Raw genomic sequence first — 19,982 nt, 5'->3', positions numbered from 1 at the left:
ACTGTATATATATATATATACCATACATACATACAGTCATTCACAACATAAACACACACAAATCCCTCGCGTTACGCCTTGAATGTGAATCTCCCAACCCAGGCAGAACGGCGAAGGAGCTGGAGTCGACGCAAACTCAAAATAAAGGAAAAAAAAAAAAAAAGTTAGGGGGAAAAAATGTTCATGACACGCAGTGGTGAAAAATGTAAATCGGCACCTTCAAAGATTAATCATAACCAGAGCTAAATTAATCAAATCATTAATCTAATCAGTAATCGGGGTCCTTCCCTGGCGGGCGGATCATTCATTCCCTTCCCATCGTCGGGAGCGCTCAACGTTTCGCTCAGCTTCGCCCGGTTCCACTGGGTCTGGTCGATTTTCGAACGGGGTCGACGTCTGGTCGACTTTCGAACAGGGGTCGACGAAGTTCGGTAAGCTTCGCTCGGCTGGACCAGCAGACACCGGGTCGAGCGATAGTGCACTTAATGCCCAAATGATGGTTATAAATGATGGCTCGGTATCTAAGTGTATTAACATGTGTATGTTCAAGAGATACAGAAGGGGGGACATTTACGTTAAACGCCGAATTTTGAAGGGGTCTGGTGCCGAGATTCGACTGTGATTGTTGTCAAGTATGTATAAAACGGTTCCAAAATCCCAAACTAGCAATTTCTCTCACAAAATTAAAAAGAAATTCTTTACTGCCAAGTTCCCTCGCGACCGATTCTTTCCACGAGTTTCCCTGAAGAATTTAAGAAAGATGACATACATCTCACTGAAAATTATTCAAGAATTCGGTTAATTTTACCTTTAAAAAATTATCCCGGCGATAAGTCGAACCATGACAGCGTAAGAATAATGATACTTCAACTTTTATATGAAAGTATTTGTGCGCTTTGACTTAATAACAATAAACCAAAAATTACACTATTTAAAATGCAAGAAGGATTATGTAAATACGGAGCAAGGCATTAATTGGTGTTCATTACGGCAATTCACGTTTCAGAATAGTTAAATATGAATATGGAAAATGGATAAAAACACAGCCTTTGATATTCTTTATCTTGATAGCCTGGGCAAAAATGAGCCTACTGAAGAATATGTCACCCAATTCATACTGAAGAAAAAAAAAAAAAAAAAAAAGATCATTACCTAAATAAATTATGAAACGTGCATTACCTACCGACGACATAAGCATCACATCTGTAATACCAATGTATTACCAAGCCTTTGGTAAACACTAGGACAACAAGTAAAACATGCGCCGAAGTTTCTTCGGCGCAATCGAGTTTTCTGTACAGTTGCTACAGCGTATAATCAAGGCCACCGAAAATAGATCTATCTTTCGGTGGTCTCGGTATAATGCTGGATGTGCCGTGAGCCATGAAACTTTAACCACGGCCCGGTGGTGGCCTATCCTATATCCCTGCCAGAAGCACGATTGTGGCTAACTTTAACCTTAAATAAGATAAAAACTACTGAAGCTAGAGGGCTGCAATTTGGTATGTTTGATGATTGGAGGGTGGATGATCAACATACAAATTTGCAGCCTTCTAGCCTCAGTAGTTTTTAAAGTCTGAGGGTGGACAGAAAAAGTGCGGACAGAAAAAAGTGCGGACGGAGAGACAAAGCCGGCACAATAGTTTTCTTTTACAGAGCGCTGAAAAGCAGACTGAGGAAAAAATAGGAAGAATGAAAACCTCCAAGAAAACAAACTCCAGAATAAACCAGGCTCTGCTGACGGACAAGTTTCGGACAAGTTTCTCCACACTGTACAGTACTCGAACCTACTAACCATCTCCGGACAACCAAGTGCGCATTCTATCACCGAGGCCTTCTTCCAACCGCCTTCCCTTTTTACTTGGAGGGGCAAGACGGATCGATCTCAACCCGGAGTATCGACACTATAATGCCTATATTTTTCAGATGCCTTTTCTGCCCTGCTCCTCTTCTCTAGAATTTTTCTTTTTAATCCAGCCAGGATTTATATGAAGAATTATTCGCAACACGGGACGCTGACAAATCCATTAGTTGAAGTCGAGACATGGAGAGGGTGGTGGAGGTAAGGGGGGTGGGGAGGAGTAACACGACAAAAGGTGGGGGAGGAGGACTGGGGGAGGGAGCAGGGGTGGGGTGGGGTAGAATATCTAGGAAAAAGAGAGGCTTAGTAGAGTTGATGCTCAACGCATGACAAAAGGATCAGACGACCAGAAAACAAGAAAATGTGTAATGAGAGAGAGAGAGAGAGAGAGAGAGAGAGAGAGAATTTTAGTGCTATCTTCATATGAAAACCTTGAGATGTTTAGAAGAAAGATATTCTTGAACTGGAGAGTCCTTCCCTAGCAATGTCAAACTTATAACAAAGAAACGCTTTCAAATATACTATTAATAGTGCAATAGCTAACACTATCATTACTGATAGTGTTCGCTATTGTATTATTACTATCACAATGTCGACTATTCATTTTATAAAATAGTTAAAAGGCAAGGGGAAGGTTTCAAACCAGGTTCATGTTTAAATTTCATTTCAATTAAAAGTGACTTAAAGAATGAGAAAAAAATTAAATAAAAAATTTATGAAATGTACTAGAAAACTGAAGAATCTTCATAACAAGAGTGAGTCACAAGGTAGCGTGTTAGTTTTGAGAGAGAGAGAGAGAGAGAGAGAGAGAGAGAGAGAGAGAGAGAGAGAGAGAGAGAGAGAGAGAGAGAGAGAGAGAGAAATTATAAAATGTACTGGAAAACTGAAGAATCTTCATAGCACGAGTGAGTCACAACGTAGCGCGTTCGTTTTGAGAGAGAGAGAGAGAGAGAGAGAGAGAGAGAGAGAGAGAGAGAGAGAGAGAGAGAGAGAGACGGAGGATTCTAGCGCGGTGATTAATTGCTGAACTTTCGCACACAATTTGTCTCTGTATGAGGCGGCGGGCATCACCACCAAAGTACGACGGTTGCTCTCGCCGATTAATATCACAAGCGATATTTATATACCTCGGCGTCCCACTCGATAAACAAGCCGTCAGGCCAAACAATTGGGCCCCAGAGGCAGGCCTTGTGGGTGCCGGACAAACACCTCCGCACAAGGAGAGGGTGGCGCTGGTGGAACATGCCTTCGCCCCAATTCGTCCCCCTGCTCGTTATGAATGGTGTCCCCTACGTAAACACATGGGATACAATGCCAAATTTATTGGCTCCTAGGTATTGTATCCTCGCTCTGTTGATGTATCACAGCGATAGCAAAATGCTATATACTGTGGTCCCATGTACTACAGTGATCAATTTTAACAATCACGTTTACTTACAGCTTTTGTTTTTTCTTCACTTGTTCGAATACTGTCATCATACAAATAATGGCACACTCGCCAATACGTTTCTCCTTACTAACCTGTAAACCAAGGTCACATCACTTTTCAGGATTTTAGGAATATACGAATTTGAATGGATTATCTGTTACAAGGGCAATTTCTAAAAATTACACGTCTTGATCACCGCACTGAAAGGGTTGAAAAGACAAAGTACAGGGAAGTCACTCATTTGAAATATTTATGAATGGGACCTAGAGAGAGAAAATAAGCCTAAATCCAGCTCTTAACACTTTTATATGAACGAGAAAATACCAGATGTGAAGGTCTTCACAATATTCCCTCGTAAGCGATTAAAAACCTCTCCAAGTAAAACTGAAAAATTACAATATTATGAAAACACGAAAAGGGGCAGAGAATTCTTCTAGTTCAGAAAGTGACTATAAGAGGAACATATCAAGAGTGGCTCAATTCCAAGTCTTTAATTTCCACACTTGTATACTGGGGTAAAAAGGAACAACAGTTCTATCTAGTGGCCCGAGAAAATACCAGAGGTCTGTACCCGAAGCAGTCAACATTCAACTCCAAAACTGCAATTACTGAGGGAAAAAAAGAAAGTCGACAATTCCACAGACAATGGACGCAAAACATATCACAAGCACTCATTACAGAGTACAAAAAGATACCTCAAGCTATCCGTCTTGTCTGTCTATTCAAGACGTTATTTATCATCATATTCAAGTATGGTAAGGCCTCTTGGGCTATAGAAATCGACTATTTCATAGTTCCACATTTTCTATATCCTCTTGGGCTACAGAAATCGACTGGGGTAAAAAGGAACAACAGTTCTATCTAGTGGCCCGAGAAAATACCAGAGGTCTGTACCCGAAGCAGTCAACATTCAACTCCAAAACTGCAATTACTGAGGGAAAAAAGAAAGTCGACAATTCCACAGACAATGGACATAAAACATATCACAAGCACTCATTACAGAGTACAAAAGATACCTCAAGCTATCTGTCTTGTCTGTCTATTCAAGACGTTATTTATCATCATATTCAAGTATGGTAAGGCCTCTTGGGCTATAGAAATCGACTATTTCATAGTTCCACATTTTCTATAACCTCTTGGGCTACAGAAATCGACTACTTCATAGTTCCACAATTTTTATCATATAAATAAATCATATGGGGGGGAGAGGTTGGCGTAACAAATGATGCCTATAAGTTCAAACACTCTGAGTACCATCAGAATGAATACCTGATACATGCGAAGTTCAGGCCTAATTCCGATTCAAGATTGAAATAAAATGATGTTTAAGAAAAATGACCAGTCTGAAAACTATACCAAACAACAAATACAAAGCTCACATATTACTTAATGAACGTTCTATTTGCTGATTTCCGTTAAATGTAAAAATAGAGAACTTACCTTTCAGCGGACCCACTGATTCCCAGAGGCAGTGATCGACGAACACGAATAACTCATGCCTGACGGTGCTGCCATCTGCGACCCTTCGGTGTAGCCATGGCTGTGGCCATGGGACTGTCCATGGTGGGCATGGTTGCCATGACTATTTGGATGGTGACTGTGGTTGCTGCTGTGGTGGTGGTGGTGGTGATTGTGATCGTGATGATGTGACTGCTGGGGTAAAAAAGAATCCAACTTCTCTCCGAAAAACTGCCGCTCGTAATCAATAAGCTGCAAGAGAGGAGAGGGACGAGCGTCATTTCTTTTCAAAAGCACATCTTTATTGTGCATTCAAGCAATTTCATTTAGCCTACGACTAATATATTAACAGACAAATGCAATCAATGGGAGTGATATGATCTGCTACTGCTACAACTAAAGAAACTTTCTGGGCGACGATATATTCAAGTACTGTGAATATTACCTTGACAAAAAATGATTTCTCTATGCACAAAGAGAGTATATGACCTAAAGGAAAGTGAAATGACGAAGCGCAAGATGTTTCGCCTTTACCTGAGGGCATTTCTAAGCTTGTAAACGCCTTAGAGTTAAAGCAAGAATCTTACACTTCGTCGTTCTATTTTCCTCATGGCCAGAGCTGTTTATAATTCTTATAAGGGTATCCCCATAATACCATGTATGCAAGTATGTATATATATTTATAGTATATATATGTATATATGGTATATATATATATACTGTATCTATATAAAATATATATACATATATATATATATATATATATATATATATATCTATATAAATATATATACATATATATATATATATATATATATATAATCACCAGACCAGAAATTCCAACTCTTCTAAACACGTCACCATACACGGCATATATTTAAGGCTGCTAATGCATGCTTTACCGCACAATCACTTGACAACAAACACCAAAAAGCACTAAAAGGGATTTCAGAAATAATTGTCAAAACCATAAAAGTATATATTTAATACACATCAATGATTATTTTTTTGACTTCGAATGGAATAAAAAAAAAAAAAAAGTTTAGCATGATCGAAGCTAAACATCACGGCTGAGTGGCTGACTGGGATGTCTGATTGACGGTTGACTGACTGATGCTGAGTTTGACTGACGCATTGGCCCCGCCTGCGAGACTACTCACTCACTCACTCACGGGAAAAGAGATGGGAGAGGGTGGAAAGAATGGCAGGGAAAATCGGATGTGGAGGGAAGGCGTGACAAACAGGGATATAAGAAGGTAAGGAAGACTGTGTGAAAGGGAGCGAAAGGGTTCTAAAAGAAAGGGCAATTAACATATTGAAACCAGGAAGAACAATGGAAAATGAAAATGGCAAAGGAAATGCTGATTACTGAAATTGTATGTGGAGTAGGTGTGATCCCAGGACACAGAGGAAGATGAAGGGATAAAACTACCCAGTAAAAATGTGTGCCTATTTAAGTGTCTAGAAAACTGTGTGTGTGTGTGTGTGTGTGTGTGTGTGTGTGTGTGTGTGTGTGTGTGTGTGTGTGTGTGTGTGTGTGTGTGTGTGTGTGTGTAGTAACTAGCATCTACAAGAATTAAACACCATCCAGTCAAGGAACTGAATATATCTAGTAATGTGATTACAATCTCCACAAAGGCTTCGAATACAGGTATAACATGTGCCATTTACTCCAACCAATAATAATTATCTGACCACCAACTGACTTTTTGCTGTTTAATAACATCTTTGTCAAGGAAGATTGTTCGTTTGATTTTCAAAGATCGCAGAGGAATATGAAGAAAGTAAAGTACATATACTTCCAATTCAGCAACTACTGTTGTTATTATGGATTCTCTCTGTGACTGAAGAACATCATATACTGGGTAGGGGTACATACCTTTCAAGGTATTTGTTAGTAAAGTATTGGCATTCTCTTATTCTATATAATCTATGCAGTCATAAGTGTAAAATTTAAAGAATTACTTTCTGGACTCGATAATCGTCGTTTTCTAAACTTACAATAGTATACATGTTCCCAGTGATATTCGAAATTTATTGATCTTAGTTTCACTTTTCAGTTGTTCTAAATTTTATTCTGGCCACCTCAGACTGATTGTGTCTGCACAGCGACTGATATGCAACTGCACTGCTTAATGTATACTCATTATCATACTTATTACATTCATATGCCCCTATTTACCCAAGCAAAATATGTCCCGTCTGTATAACCAAGTCAACACATTTTTCCATACCTTGCATGTTTACTGAGATGCAAAACAATACCTGTTTTTGGAGTGATTTCGCGTGATTACATAAATGGGGAAAGTCAAGGAACCTGGGTGGCTTTGTTTTGCTTTTCAAAATAGCCTTCATTTAATATATGTCTAACGACACAAACCTAATGCATTCCTTTACGTTGTTTAAGATTTTGGACGTCTGTTTCGCGGAAATTTTCTAATATATAGATATATATATATACACACATACATATATATATGTATATATATACTGTATATATATACATATATATGTATTATATACATATAATATATACTTGTATATATATAATTTATATATAATCTATTTTTGCCATAAGTTAGTATATGAGAAAGACAGATAGAGAGAGGCAATGATCAAGAATTAAAAATCATGAGAAAAAAAGCGCGGTGAATAAGAAAAGTGAACGAAAACTAAAGCAATTTTGATCAGGATAAAGGTGATGGACTTATATCTAGGGGCAATATCCAAATTTCATCAGTAAGCTTCATAATGTACAGGCGATATGCTGACGTGTTTAGGACTGGGAAGACATGAGATCAGGTAAGGCCAAGACGACACCTGAGCATGAGGGAAGGAGAGTGATCTATGCAGAAAGTCAACACGAATCGTTTTCTTTGCAAACGAAATAGTTGTCAAACATATCTTATCTCAATTTACTTAGGAATATAAACAAATTTCTGTTTTCTACTTATCGACACGCCCTATTTTCAGAGGAGGAGCCGTTGGGAACGGCTCACAAAAACTCCAGTTAACATCAGCATAATCTTAAAAGTTCTAAAAGTCGACTGAGGCTACAAATTCTTTCTTTACAAACAAATTCTTTGATAGTCAGAGCAAAAGGGATAGTCTAATATTCTGTGGCTTCCACCGAGAGACATGAGCAGATCTTCAGTTACTGCACTACAGGCTCACAGTGCATGGTAAACAAAATGTCAAATGAGCCAAAACATCTGATTTACTTGTTAAGTTCTCCAATCACTCAGGCATGCGGTCAGTTTTGCATGTACAAAACAAAAGAAGCAGTTGTGCACAATCAGCAAAAACTACTGTAATGCCACGCAGAAAAACTGACGAGAAATGTAATGGAGAGAGAGAGAGAGAGAGAGAGAGAGAGAGAGAGAGAGAGAGAGTCTAATGAAAAATGGAATGGAGAGAGAGAGAGAGAGAGAGAGAGAGAGAGAGAGAGAGAGAGAGAGAGAGAGAGAGAGAGAGAGAAATCTGTCGGTGAACTTCCCGTGTGGCACTTGCAAACTCAGAAATACATTACGAATGATGTTAAAACCAAGGTACATTCTTCCATGTTAATAACAATATACAAAGTACCGAATCTACGGCAGCGGAGTGACACTGCCTTAGATCGGACATGCAAGCAAAGTACACTATCCCGTTAGTCATACTAATCTCTTACAGTCTACAACCAATGAACTGCAACATAAAACTATCTTGCTGCAAGGCAGAGGACATCTTTGCTACGAGACAAATTTCGTCAAGGAAGCAAGTGGTTACTCATACATGGGATTTTATGAAAAAAATAAAAAAACTAACCGATATAACCATACTAAGAACCCTTTTACTGGGCACCCAGAAAATGCACCCATTAATAAGCACACAAGTTCTACTGTCACCAAACAATGTATACAAATGCTGGTTAAGACTGTGTGAGTCATGAGATGCAGGTGATTATCACCACCACTCAAACGTCATCATCATCATCACCATCTCCTTCCTACCTCATCCACATTACAGTCAAGTCCTCCTTGGATTGTGGCCTCCAAGTCCAAAATGTCTTGCATGGCGGGTGTTCCACTTCCACCTCCCCCTCCACCTCCACCCCCTCCTCCTCCATCGCCGCTCCCACCGCCGCCGCCGCCTCCACCTCCTCCTCCACTACCACTTCCTGCCCCCCCTCCCGAGGCACCACTACTTCCGGAGGAAGGAACACCTCCACTGCCAGGGCTGCCACTGTGTGGCTGCTGCTGCTGTTGCTGCTGCTGTTGCTGCTGTTCGCGATGAGTGAGTGCTGCTCTCAATCTGTTAGATTCACTGCTGGATGCAGCAGAATGGGCAGTGTGGGCGGAGTGGGCTGAGTGGGCAGTGTGTGGAGTTTGTGAGGTGGGTGGAGTTGGAAAAGTGTTGGTTGGTTGATGGGCCTCTCCCCCGGGGCCTGGGTAGTGACCTTCCCCTAGAGGCTGCGTCGGCGATAGACTGTGGACACTATGTGCTGGGGACATAGCCTGAAACACACATATAGCACTGGGAACATAGCCTGAAACGCACATATATCACACCTCCATAACACACCAAGTGACTTTTGAGTCGTTTAATTCACACAAACATTCTTCTTCCTAACAGGTACTACTGTACATATATGTTTAGATTTCACTGTCTCATTTGGGGAAACATAAGAATATAAAGGGGATGGCCAAGGAGGAAGCATGATGTCTCGGTTGGGGGTCACACAGGGAGGATTTGTAAGAAAGCAGAATCAACGGCAGGGGCCGCTCCCACAATATGAGGGCCAATGAATGATTTTGATGATAAACTTCTGATTAATGTGTAATACTGCTGCTCATCTGCATGAACATATACCAAGTTTTTTTTTTCAAAAAATGACATTTCTATTCAATAGTAACATACGTATCGTGGTGAAATTTAAAGTGTTCTATTGTCAGAGAATTCAGTGACATTAAAATGTATTTTAGAGTCAAAACTTGAGTGAAACCCATTTATCCTTTTTGGTGTTTTGTCGATACCTGTGACACCCACACAAATGGCCAAAATTCCTTTCTCAACTATATAAAATTTCTATCGGTCATTCCTCACCACTAAGTCATCAATCTTGATTCTGTACCGACATGGCACTGGCAATTCTTAACAGGTACGTATCAAAATTAGCCTTCCACAGGTAGTTCTAAACCTTAAAAATTTAGCGTATAGCATGTGGCAACAACGCATGCATCAGCCCACTATGGCAAATTCTCGAAAAAATAATATTATCCAACAATGATGATTCATAAGCAATAACAATGTCTTCAATAAGACAATTTATTGAGTACAATGACAAACAGAAGCAATTAAGTACAACCTTAAAGAGGTCAAGTGATTAAACATTCGAAGAGTGCAAAGTGATTAAGACAGTGATGAAATCATTTGAGTAAGACGGTCATGAGAATGAACTTGAAATATGTAAGACTCTTACGATCACCAATAGGAATGCGACGTTCCCGTACAAACATTCAAACTACTTGTTAGATACCTTAACCTGACTGCGAATGATTGAATAAATAGTAAATAAAAAAAAACTGTAACGGAAGAACACAAAAACTCAAAGAAAAAAGAGAAGAAACTATAACAAAAGTGGTTAGTTTGAATCAAACGTCAGAGGATTTGTCACCTATAACATGACAAAATCACAACAGTGACAAATTTCACTTGAGTGACTTACTAGCATCTAGCTCCACAACCCCTTTTATATGGACAGCATATATTAACTAGTCTCGTCATGACGTTTGTATATAAAAATTAATATCAAGAAAGTGTATATTTAAAATGTCGGTAACACCTATCCATAAATTTAAAAAATTACATTCGGGAAAATAAAATTCCTACTATCAATGAAACTGAATCCTAACTGGGTCTTTAAAGTATAAGAATTTAAGTTTCACATTAAATGAATATTCTATGATAGCGAGAAAGAGAAATGAACATTCTATGATAGAGAGAAAAAGAGAAAATGTGAGATGGAGTGTACGAATAAAAATAAACGACTGGAAAGTAAAGCCTTAATATGTCTCAGACTGGCTAATCCACTAAATTCTAAGCTTCTAAACCCCAAATTAACCCTACACATCGAAACGCAGATGACTTTTCCGCAAACTACTATTACTAAAAAGTTTTTATCAACTGCGAAAACGGATTATCATCTGAAAAAAGCTCGAGTCGATGGAAATGATAAAAAAAAACCAGAATTTAACCTAAGATGAACAAACCAGAATTTAACCTAAGATCAACAAACAAGTTAAATTTATCATAAATCTCACTTCATGACGGAAAATGAATGAGGAAATATTGAAGAATCGTAAAAAAAAAAATGAAGAAGCGCCTATCTTTTGTTTGTTTGTTTCCCAAACAGAAAATATACTTCAGAGGGAGAGACTCACCTGAAGGCTTGTCAGGGAGTAATTGTTGTGGGGCATAGGTCTGGTCGGGGTGGCCATCTTGTCTTGATGTGGGGTAGGGGGGTGAGGAGCCTGGGGGTGGGGGAAAGCCGCCGCTGCGTGGGGATTGTGGGGTCCGTACCGGTGGAAATCTTCAAAACTTGTGAAGCCCTGAGGAGAGAAAGTCAACTGTGCATTGCATAAGAATTAATGGAAAACGTATTGAGGGGACTTCATATATTGCGCATATTGTTTGCAGATTGACAAAGACATGAAAATACACCTTAAGTTCAAGAATGGTAATAAGTCATTCATTTACAAAAAAATATTCTCTACAGGATAAAATTTGCTGTAGGCATTATTTTGAAACTCTAACGACATGAATTCATTTTTGTTAAATATAGTTTTAACTTTTGGTAATATATCCTCAAGAGGTTAAATACGGCATTGTGCTTGAACTTGAGTAACTGAAATATTATGCAACATTCCCTTAGAGTTTCGCAACCCTTCACTCTGTATGCAGTATACGAAAGGGTAACTAAGATATTATTGAACTTCTGCCTAATTTCAAGTATACACTATCCTGCATCATAACTAGGAACTGTTCACAAAAAAAAAATAAATAAATAAAACTCCCTTAAAAATTAACTGATCTCTGCTAATATTTTCTCGTCTATCTTAGCATCAAAGTTTCCACTGGACTTCCTAAAGACATTTTTTAAACCAAACGCTGCAATTGGAGTCATTACCTGTGTATGTTGACTGTGATGATGGTGGGGGACGTAACCATTCATATGAGGCGTGGGTGGCCCGTGGGGCGAGAGTTGCGACATTTTCATACAGTCCTGTGGGTTGGGTGGTGGGCGCGCTTGACTTCCCCAGGAGTCTGCGGCTCCTAACTTCAACCCCTGGCCCATGGGCTCCACCAGCTGGTCTGCGTACCGATCGTGCGGGTGTGGGTGCGCGTGGGGGTGATGCCAGTATTCATTACCCCATCCACCGATCCCGGGGGACATGGGTGGGACCTGTGGAGTTTTCGAAGGGGAATAGATAGTAGTTTTTTTGGTTTCAGTGATCACTGCAAGTCAAAAGTATTATTACAGAATCTGAAACCCTATTCTACTCGTAATTAATTATGCATAAATATGAAAGTTCATATTTTTCGTTTAAAATACAATGGTGTCTTTCGACATAAATTGAATTTAAATACTAAGTATTATTTCCAACTATCGAGTCTACAAAAGTTACGTGAGAAAAAAAAAAAAACAGTCATTACCTCCATCTTTTCCTAATCACACAAACTCCCTGACCAATGACAAAAATCTCTTGAACATTGAATCTAAAAAAGGTACGCTATTTACTGGACTAAAATCCTGACAATCATACCGATTAATTCGACACTAATATTTATAATAGCAAGATATTTCGCAACATTCCTAAAACACTTCCAACCCACTGTCTAATTTTTTTTATGCTAATATAAAGCCGAAACAGTCAAAACGGTCTTAAAATTAGATTTTTGCAAAACCTACTTGATGCTCCCTTGTACCGTAAATCTCAATTTTCATAATGACAGGCACCACATGCTTGTTTGTTTGTTCAATTCGTTTCATCCATTCCATATGTTACTGCTGTCGCACAAATAACAGAAAACTTGAAATTATTTACTCATTGCGGATCATACTTTTCATTTACGAGGAATTTTGGATTTCGCTTATATAGTTCAAGAGTATTTTTGCTCCGTTTTTATGAATGACTGACAATTGCATGAATGACGACTTGAATCGGCGGAATATATATATAATTTGTTTACCTGTCTGTCAGAGACTTTTAAGATCCAACATTCAATCACCATCTTAATGATGTCTCATGTGTTGTTCATTCACTTTTATGTACTTTATTTCTGTAATGTACTGGTGTCGCCTCTAGATCTAACGAATTAGGAAATATTCTAGGCGCTGTGCTTTTAAAAAAGTTTCTAGCATGTTTTGCAAAATATCTGCCATCTTTTTCAACTAGGGTCTTCTTGCACTAATGGACACTCATTTTAAAGTTACCCTATTTTTCAGTTACCAATTTGAGAAATACCATCAATGAACCAAAATTTAGGGAAAATGTACCACACGATGATTAACCTTACGGCACTGACACTTGCCGCCTGTTCTGAAACACATTAGTTCATGGTTCATAAGAAATGTTTATGTAACGATTACAAGTGCAACTGACATCCAACGTCTGAAAAAAATTACAAGTGCTACTGCCATCCAAAGTCTGAAAAAAATACACGTGCAACTGATATTCAACGTCTGAAAAAAAATACAAATGCAACTGACATCAAACGTCTGAAAAAAAAAAATTACAAGTGCAACTGACATCCAACATCTGAAAAAAAATTACAAGTGCAACTGACATCCAACGTCTGAAAAAAACATTACAAGAGCAACTGACATCCAAAGTCTGAAAAAAAATTACATTAATTTCAAGGAAAGGCATTACGGCTCAACCGGCACAAGTCATCTGTTAGGGCCAAGATTCCAGCGAACCTAAAAATCAAAAATACTTTTTTAAAAGCTTCCAAATCCCTCCTGTGGCAGCAACGGGCTATGCACCAAGTGAGTAGGCAGTCATCGATACAAAATTAAACGCCACGGCTTTAAATAAAAAATGAAGAGGATTAGAAACTTGCTGTCAACACTCCTAACCGAAGACTTGGCCGTCCAACGCTAAACATGAGATGGTAAACAATTACTCATAAGGATAAGACCCTAATATGCGTAAAAATGAATACTGCATTCACCAAAATGTACCTGAGATACGTCTGATGTACTCCATAATATTCTCCAAAGACCCAACATCTTCCCATGAATAAAAAAAAAAAAGATAGACTTAAAAAACAAGACTTCTCCTGGGAGCCCCACCTGTGAATCGTGCATATCTGACTCTATGGCGGGGATGGGAGACAACCTCCCGCAGGACGAGGCATTGGAGGAGGCCCTTGGTCTGTAATCCTGGGGGGACAATTGGCTGAAGGCCGGGTGAACTCCGTGGGTGTGAGGGGAATCCGGATACATGTCCAGCGACTCGCTCATTGACGACGACGGCGAGGGCGTCGTCTCCAAGCCATTCCGAAGGGCCTTCGAAGGGAATAACAACGGTTCGTTATTTATTAAAAAGAAAAAAAAATACCATGATGTCTAAGATGACGAAAATATGAATCTTTCTGCAAAAACTACAGAATTACAGATTAAGACTACAGAATTATAGATTGAAGTAAAATATTTCACAGAAAACTCTCCTCGGAAAATATAACTTTAGCCACATTGTAGGAATAGAACGTGACATTGTAAAACTGATCTGTTCATATATTCTACGATACATTCCACTTACATTTACTTATTTTACTTTTATTGCAAGAGTTCTCATGATAAAAATAAAAAAAAAATTAAAATTCACTTCCAAGTAAAACAATCGCCGAATCTACCATTACCAGACACATCATAGTTACTATTACTGTATGTTTCCTTACTTCCAGTTTCTTCTTGACTCTTCCTCTCTTCTTTTCGTAGCGTCCTCCTTCCATGGTGTTTGCCCGACGCCGTGTGGACTTTCCCGGTTTCGCGTCTGGGTTGAGAACCCACCAAGACGACTTTCCCGTGCCTTCATTCTGTACGCGTACGAACCGATTATGTAGGGACAGATTATGCCGGATGGAGTTCTGTAAAGACACAACAGAAAAAAATTAGATATAAGTTAATAGAAAGATAGATAGATACGAGTAGATAAAATATACAATTTAGGCTGGGACCTATGAGGTCATTCAGCGCTGAAACGGAAATTGACAGTAAGAAGGTTTGAAAGGTGTAACAGGAGGAAAACCTCGCAGTTGCGTTGTGAAACAATTGTTGGGAGATGGTGGAAAGTAAGATGGAAGAAAGAAAATATGAACGGGGGTACACTAAAAGGAATGAAAGAGGTTGCAGCTAGGGGCCGAAGGGACGCTGCAAAGACCCTTCAGTAATGCCTACAGTGCACCTTACAACCTTCAGTAATGCCTACAGTGCACCACCCACATAAGGTGGACTGACTGAACTAGTTCCCTACGGGGGAGATAAGTTGAAATCTGGAATATAAATCTTGATACGATTATCAAACAACCACAACAAACTGCTTTAGGTACAGATGAATGGCCAAACTCCGAAATAAACAAACACTGGGAAATACACATTATGCTATCACGCCATCACGAAATAAGAGCGATTCCGATTTTTCCCAAATGGAATGTGGACAAATGGGGATTCGCGTTTGCCTGCCAGCTACGTGTACGCTAAGGCACCTGCAACAAAAGAAAAATTGGAGTGACATTCAAAGTGGCAATAATGGTAATAAGCGCTCATTTTTCGCAGCAACATCAAGTATGCTTTCCGACTGCATACCGGATATCAGTGTTTACCAGTTATAAGTAAGTGACATCTCGGATGTGAGCTGCTTTTTTTTCACCGAAAAATTTCATAATTAACGTAGGTCAACTTCGTTGCATTCGCCTAGCTGATGTTATTTTTGTGGTGATTTAAGTATCATTTTTTTTTTTTAACTTCAGAATGGGACGAGACTTGCTTGAACGCGTAGGATATTTTTATTAGGACCCACATTCACGATGGTGTCAGCCGAATTCGAGTTGATGTTTATATTTATCCAAAATATTTCGGAATTAACAGAATTTTGCACAGTATCTAGTATTTGGTATTTTGCTTAGTTTTGATCTGAAAGGGAAAGGAATAAGGTTTCTCGGGGTATAAATGCAAGACAATAAGAGACTCACGCATTTCTTAGAATTTTCGCTATCTCTTGTATACGATCATTAATTCCGTTTCAGGGCCATGTTAACTTTCTCTCTCTCTCTCTCTCTCTCTCTCTCTCTCTCTCTCTCTCTCTCTCTCTCTCTCTCTCTCTCTCTCTCTCTCTCGTTTCCAGAGGACACCTAGACCTCGAAACGCTACGGTGCAGCATCAAGAGCCACAACAGCACCGCCAACCAAAACAAGATTTGCAGAAATATGCTGCCACTAATTTAGTGCACTTTTTCGCCTGCGGGTCACGAACCGAAGTTACAACAAAGGCAAAAGAGAGTCAAGGTTTTCGTCCGACTCGTGTTACCTCTGTAACGTGTCAGCGCTCACCGAAAGCTTCCGCCTCCTTTGACACTGGGTAACGTGGCCATCTTATGCGTGGCTAAAAGACAGCTTTCAAGTAGGCTGTTGGACTTCGAAAGACGTGGAACTTCGGCCGAGTATAGGACTAACTTGAGAGTCGTTCAATGCCGTCACTGCCGCAGAGGTAAGTATCGGCAAGTATTGAGGTTTTTAGATGGAAGGAAAGGCCACCAACCCAAAGAACGAACTGTACAAATGGCACACTAACACTCTAACTCCTCGATTAAGAAAATTTCACGGCCGCCATTCTGCAACGATGACGTTCTTCACGATACAGTGAACAGCTGATCTAGTAACAGGCCACACTGTATGTATGTAATACCAGTTTCTTGTTGCCGGTGAGAAGAAATCCCTTCAAGCCATTGCAACAACAACAACAACAACAACAACAATAATAATAATAATAATAATAATAATAATAAAAATAATAATAATGATGTTCCGTTTTTGCTTTCGAAACTGTGGGTTGGAATTAAGAAGTGATCCTGACCACAAAATTACACTTCTGGTCTATACCTTCACTAGTCTTAAAAACTGTAGTATGATTTAAGAGGGCCAATACCAAATCAACTTAAGGAAGCTTATAAAATGAACTTACAAAAAGATAAAACTAAATTTTCTTCCCCCGCAAAATGAAAAACGCTAAGCTATTTTAGCGCCAAAGTAAGTGTGTTGAGAGAGAGAGAGAGAGAGAGAGAGAGGATAGGCAAATATATTCGATGACTATCATGATGCAATGAATAAACAAAACGAACAGTCCAGTTAATAAGAGAGGGGACGCTGGAAAGGGAGGAGGAAATGGGGGGGTGGGGGGCTTTCTTTCCTCTTCTTCAAGTCATTCTTTTGAGATGAGCGAAGTCGTATATCCGAAAACCCCAAAGATAGTAATGAGGTCATTAGAGACGGAACACCAATTTTCATATTCGGGTGAAAATAATACTGAAAAGAAATTGGGTGAGGAGGAGGAGGAGGAGGAGGAGGAGGAGGAGGAAAGGGGAGTATTTGATGGGACGCCAATCTTTCTTTTAATTAATATCTATAGATCGGGATTTCATCATTACCATTACCACACCATCGCTGAATAATAATAATAATAATAATAATAATAATAATAATAATAATAATAATAATAATATGTAGTATGTCAAGCCGAGTTCAATAAATTCTTAATAAATAAAGATTTAAAAAGATTAAAGGAATTAGCACTAATCCGCCACCTACACAAACCCCGCCCCCCATAAAAAAAAAAAACTGAACAAACTTCAGAGAAGATCCCTAGCGAAAAGACTGCGTGCATTCAATGTCTGTATTTACCTGCCCGATAAAAGCAGCCAGAAAGCTGAATAGAAAAAAAAAAGGGGGGTGGAAAAAGGACACCTTACAAAACCACAACAAAGTCTCCATTAATGAGGACAGTAATGAGCAAGGAAGAAGCTTCATTATGATAGTTAATTGAGGCCAATTATGCTATAATTGTCTACTTACCTTTCTTATCAAGAGTAATAACAAAGACGTAAGGGGGCCAAAGAGGAGCCACACCCCCACCCCCGGCTACCTCCATAAATCTTTGGTTTAACACAATGCCATCTCCCTCAAACGCCATCCCCACTCTGACAGTTCCTGCCCCGCCCCCGCTCCATGATATGATTTACTTGTGCAAACAATCAAGCTCAACAGTGATTGGGTCTGTCAATGAAATTGGTGAAAGGAGCCAACCTTTTCAAAATCAATTTTAAGGATATCGTTCGGAATTACAGCTTAACCAGAGAGCAGAATGCAGCATAATGGCAAAGTAAGATTCACAGTCGTGAAAAATCCTCGTGATAATTACAAGATTTGCATGAACTTCGGTTTTCTGAGGAACGAAAAAATAACACCAAATAGTGTTACTAGAAAGTTCTCCAAGTGATTCAGCTGCAAATAGTATGCTACGTGTTGAAAAAGCGACATCAAACCGCTGTCTGATACCTGAAGTCAATATATGCTCTTTTAAAGATAAACCATTATAGAAGACAAGACTCAGTGTTGATTCTTCACAGCAGAGAAATAAAAAAAAAAAAAAAGAGGCTCATCCATCCCTAACGACCAGAATTTCCAGCCACTCTTGGACGCAGCATCAGTGAGAGGGAGATCTGATCGCATATCGAGCACCGGAGGCCCCATCATCCCTTTTCACACTGACAGTGCAAATCAAAACCAGAAACCGAATTCTCCCCCCAAGAACGACGAAATTCAAACAGAAAACGCCAAAGGCTAAACCCCGCGAAATTAACAAAGAAAATTGAAACTGGCATCGTCCATTAAGATCTGGGTTAATGATTGCACATACCTTAAGTTAACTCTGAAAACGGAGAATGGGTCTAGGGTGTTCAGGGGGCCTGGTGTAGAAGCTGGGGGGAAGGAGGCGCTGATGAGAACCGGCGAAGGATAAGAAGGGTAGGGATCCTCCACACAGGCTAGTTTCTCTCTCTCTCTCTCTCTCTCTTTAGAAAGGAACCTTCCATCAGCTTAAAGGCGTAACAATACACAGCCTTTTGAGACCGCATAAAATTCCACATCTTGCGCCGTAATGGCTTCCTTAACAACGACGAAGCTTAAACTCAGACGTATAGTGCTAACGACCGCAAGCTATCTGAATACACAGCGGCAGAACCTATTGTTGATTGGTTCATTTAAACGCAACCGTTGCCCTTGGATGGTTACTCTGGAGACCAACACTTTTTCAGCTTATGAGACCCAATAATATTTATGCATACATACAATTTATTATATATACATATATACGGTATATATGTATATATATAAATCTTCATCCTCTGACAAAGACGACACCTGTCATTCAATGTTCGTGATACAAACTGTCTAAATAATGGAATCTCAGAAGCCAGGGAAAGAATATATCCTTCAGAAGGGCAAAGTCAGTTAGATTCTAATCAGGTTAATTGAATAGGAAGTTAAAATTATAGAGATAAACTCTTATCCTTAGCTTTACTTGACAGTGTTCCAACCATCTGATATATCTAAAGTCTGAACAGAAGAAACTGACTTAAGAGAAATCTGAAGTATATAACCAAAAAATGTCAGGAAAATAGTTATTAGATATGACCGCGAAAGAATGGTATATTTAAGGGAAATATCGATGAAACGAGAGAGAGAGAGAGAGAGAGAGAGAGAGAGAGAGAGAGAGAGAGAGAGAGAGAGAGAGATGACTGCGAAAGAATAGTATATTTAAAGGAAATGTCGATGAAAAGAGAGAGAGAGAGAGAGAGAGAGAGAGAGATGACTTGATGGAGTGGTATATTTAAGGGAAATATCGATGAAACAAGGGAGAGAGAGACAGAGAGAGAGAGAGAGAGAGAGAGAGAGAGAATAGTATATTTAAGGTATATGTCGATGAAGAGAGAGAGAGAGAGAGAGAGAGAGAGAGAGAGAGAGAGAGAGAGAGAGAGAGAGAATAGTATATTTAAGGGAAATATAATCGACGAAACGAGAGAGAAATATAATCGACGAAACGAGAGAGAGAGAGAGAGAGAGAGAGAGAGAGATGACTGGGAAAGAATAATATATTTAAGGGAAATATCGACGCAACGAGAGAGAGAGAGAGAG

At 39.3% G+C, this 19,982-nt stretch overlaps 1 protein-coding gene across 5 annotated transcripts in view; it reads right to left on the bottom strand.

Annotated features, from left to right (window-relative positions):
* foxo (forkhead box, sub-group O) overlaps positions 1–19,982 on the bottom strand; it is a 580,500-nt gene that overhangs the window by 77,472 nt on the left and 483,046 nt on the right. For 3 of the 5 annotated variants that reach the window (XM_067112736.1, XM_067112734.1, XM_067112737.1), the window contains 6 exons: positions 14,694–14,882; positions 14,086–14,301; positions 11,917–12,192; positions 11,171–11,338; positions 8,741–9,244; positions 4,731–5,000 (listed from right to left, as the gene is read on the bottom strand). In XM_067112736.1, coding sequence (XP_066968837.1) covers positions 4,734–5,000; positions 8,741–9,244; positions 11,171–11,338; positions 11,917–12,192; positions 14,086–14,301; positions 14,694–14,882 — 1,620 coding nt within the window. In that variant the 3' untranslated portion in view covers positions 4,731–4,733. Of the gene's footprint in view, positions 1–4,730; positions 5,001–8,740; positions 9,245–11,170; positions 11,357–11,916; positions 12,193–14,085; positions 14,302–14,693; positions 14,883–19,982 lie in introns of all 5 variants that reach the window. The other 2 variants (XM_067112735.1, XM_067112731.1) reach the window with 1 other exon arrangement.

Source organism: Macrobrachium rosenbergii, chromosome 12 (assembly GCF_040412425.1).
Source record: "Macrobrachium rosenbergii isolate ZJJX-2024 chromosome 12, ASM4041242v1, whole genome shotgun sequence".
NCBI lineage: Eukaryota > Metazoa > Arthropoda > Malacostraca > Decapoda > Palaemonidae > Macrobrachium > Macrobrachium rosenbergii.
The sequence above is the reverse complement of the archived record's forward strand: the minus strand, read 5'-3'. Positions and strand labels throughout refer to the sequence as shown.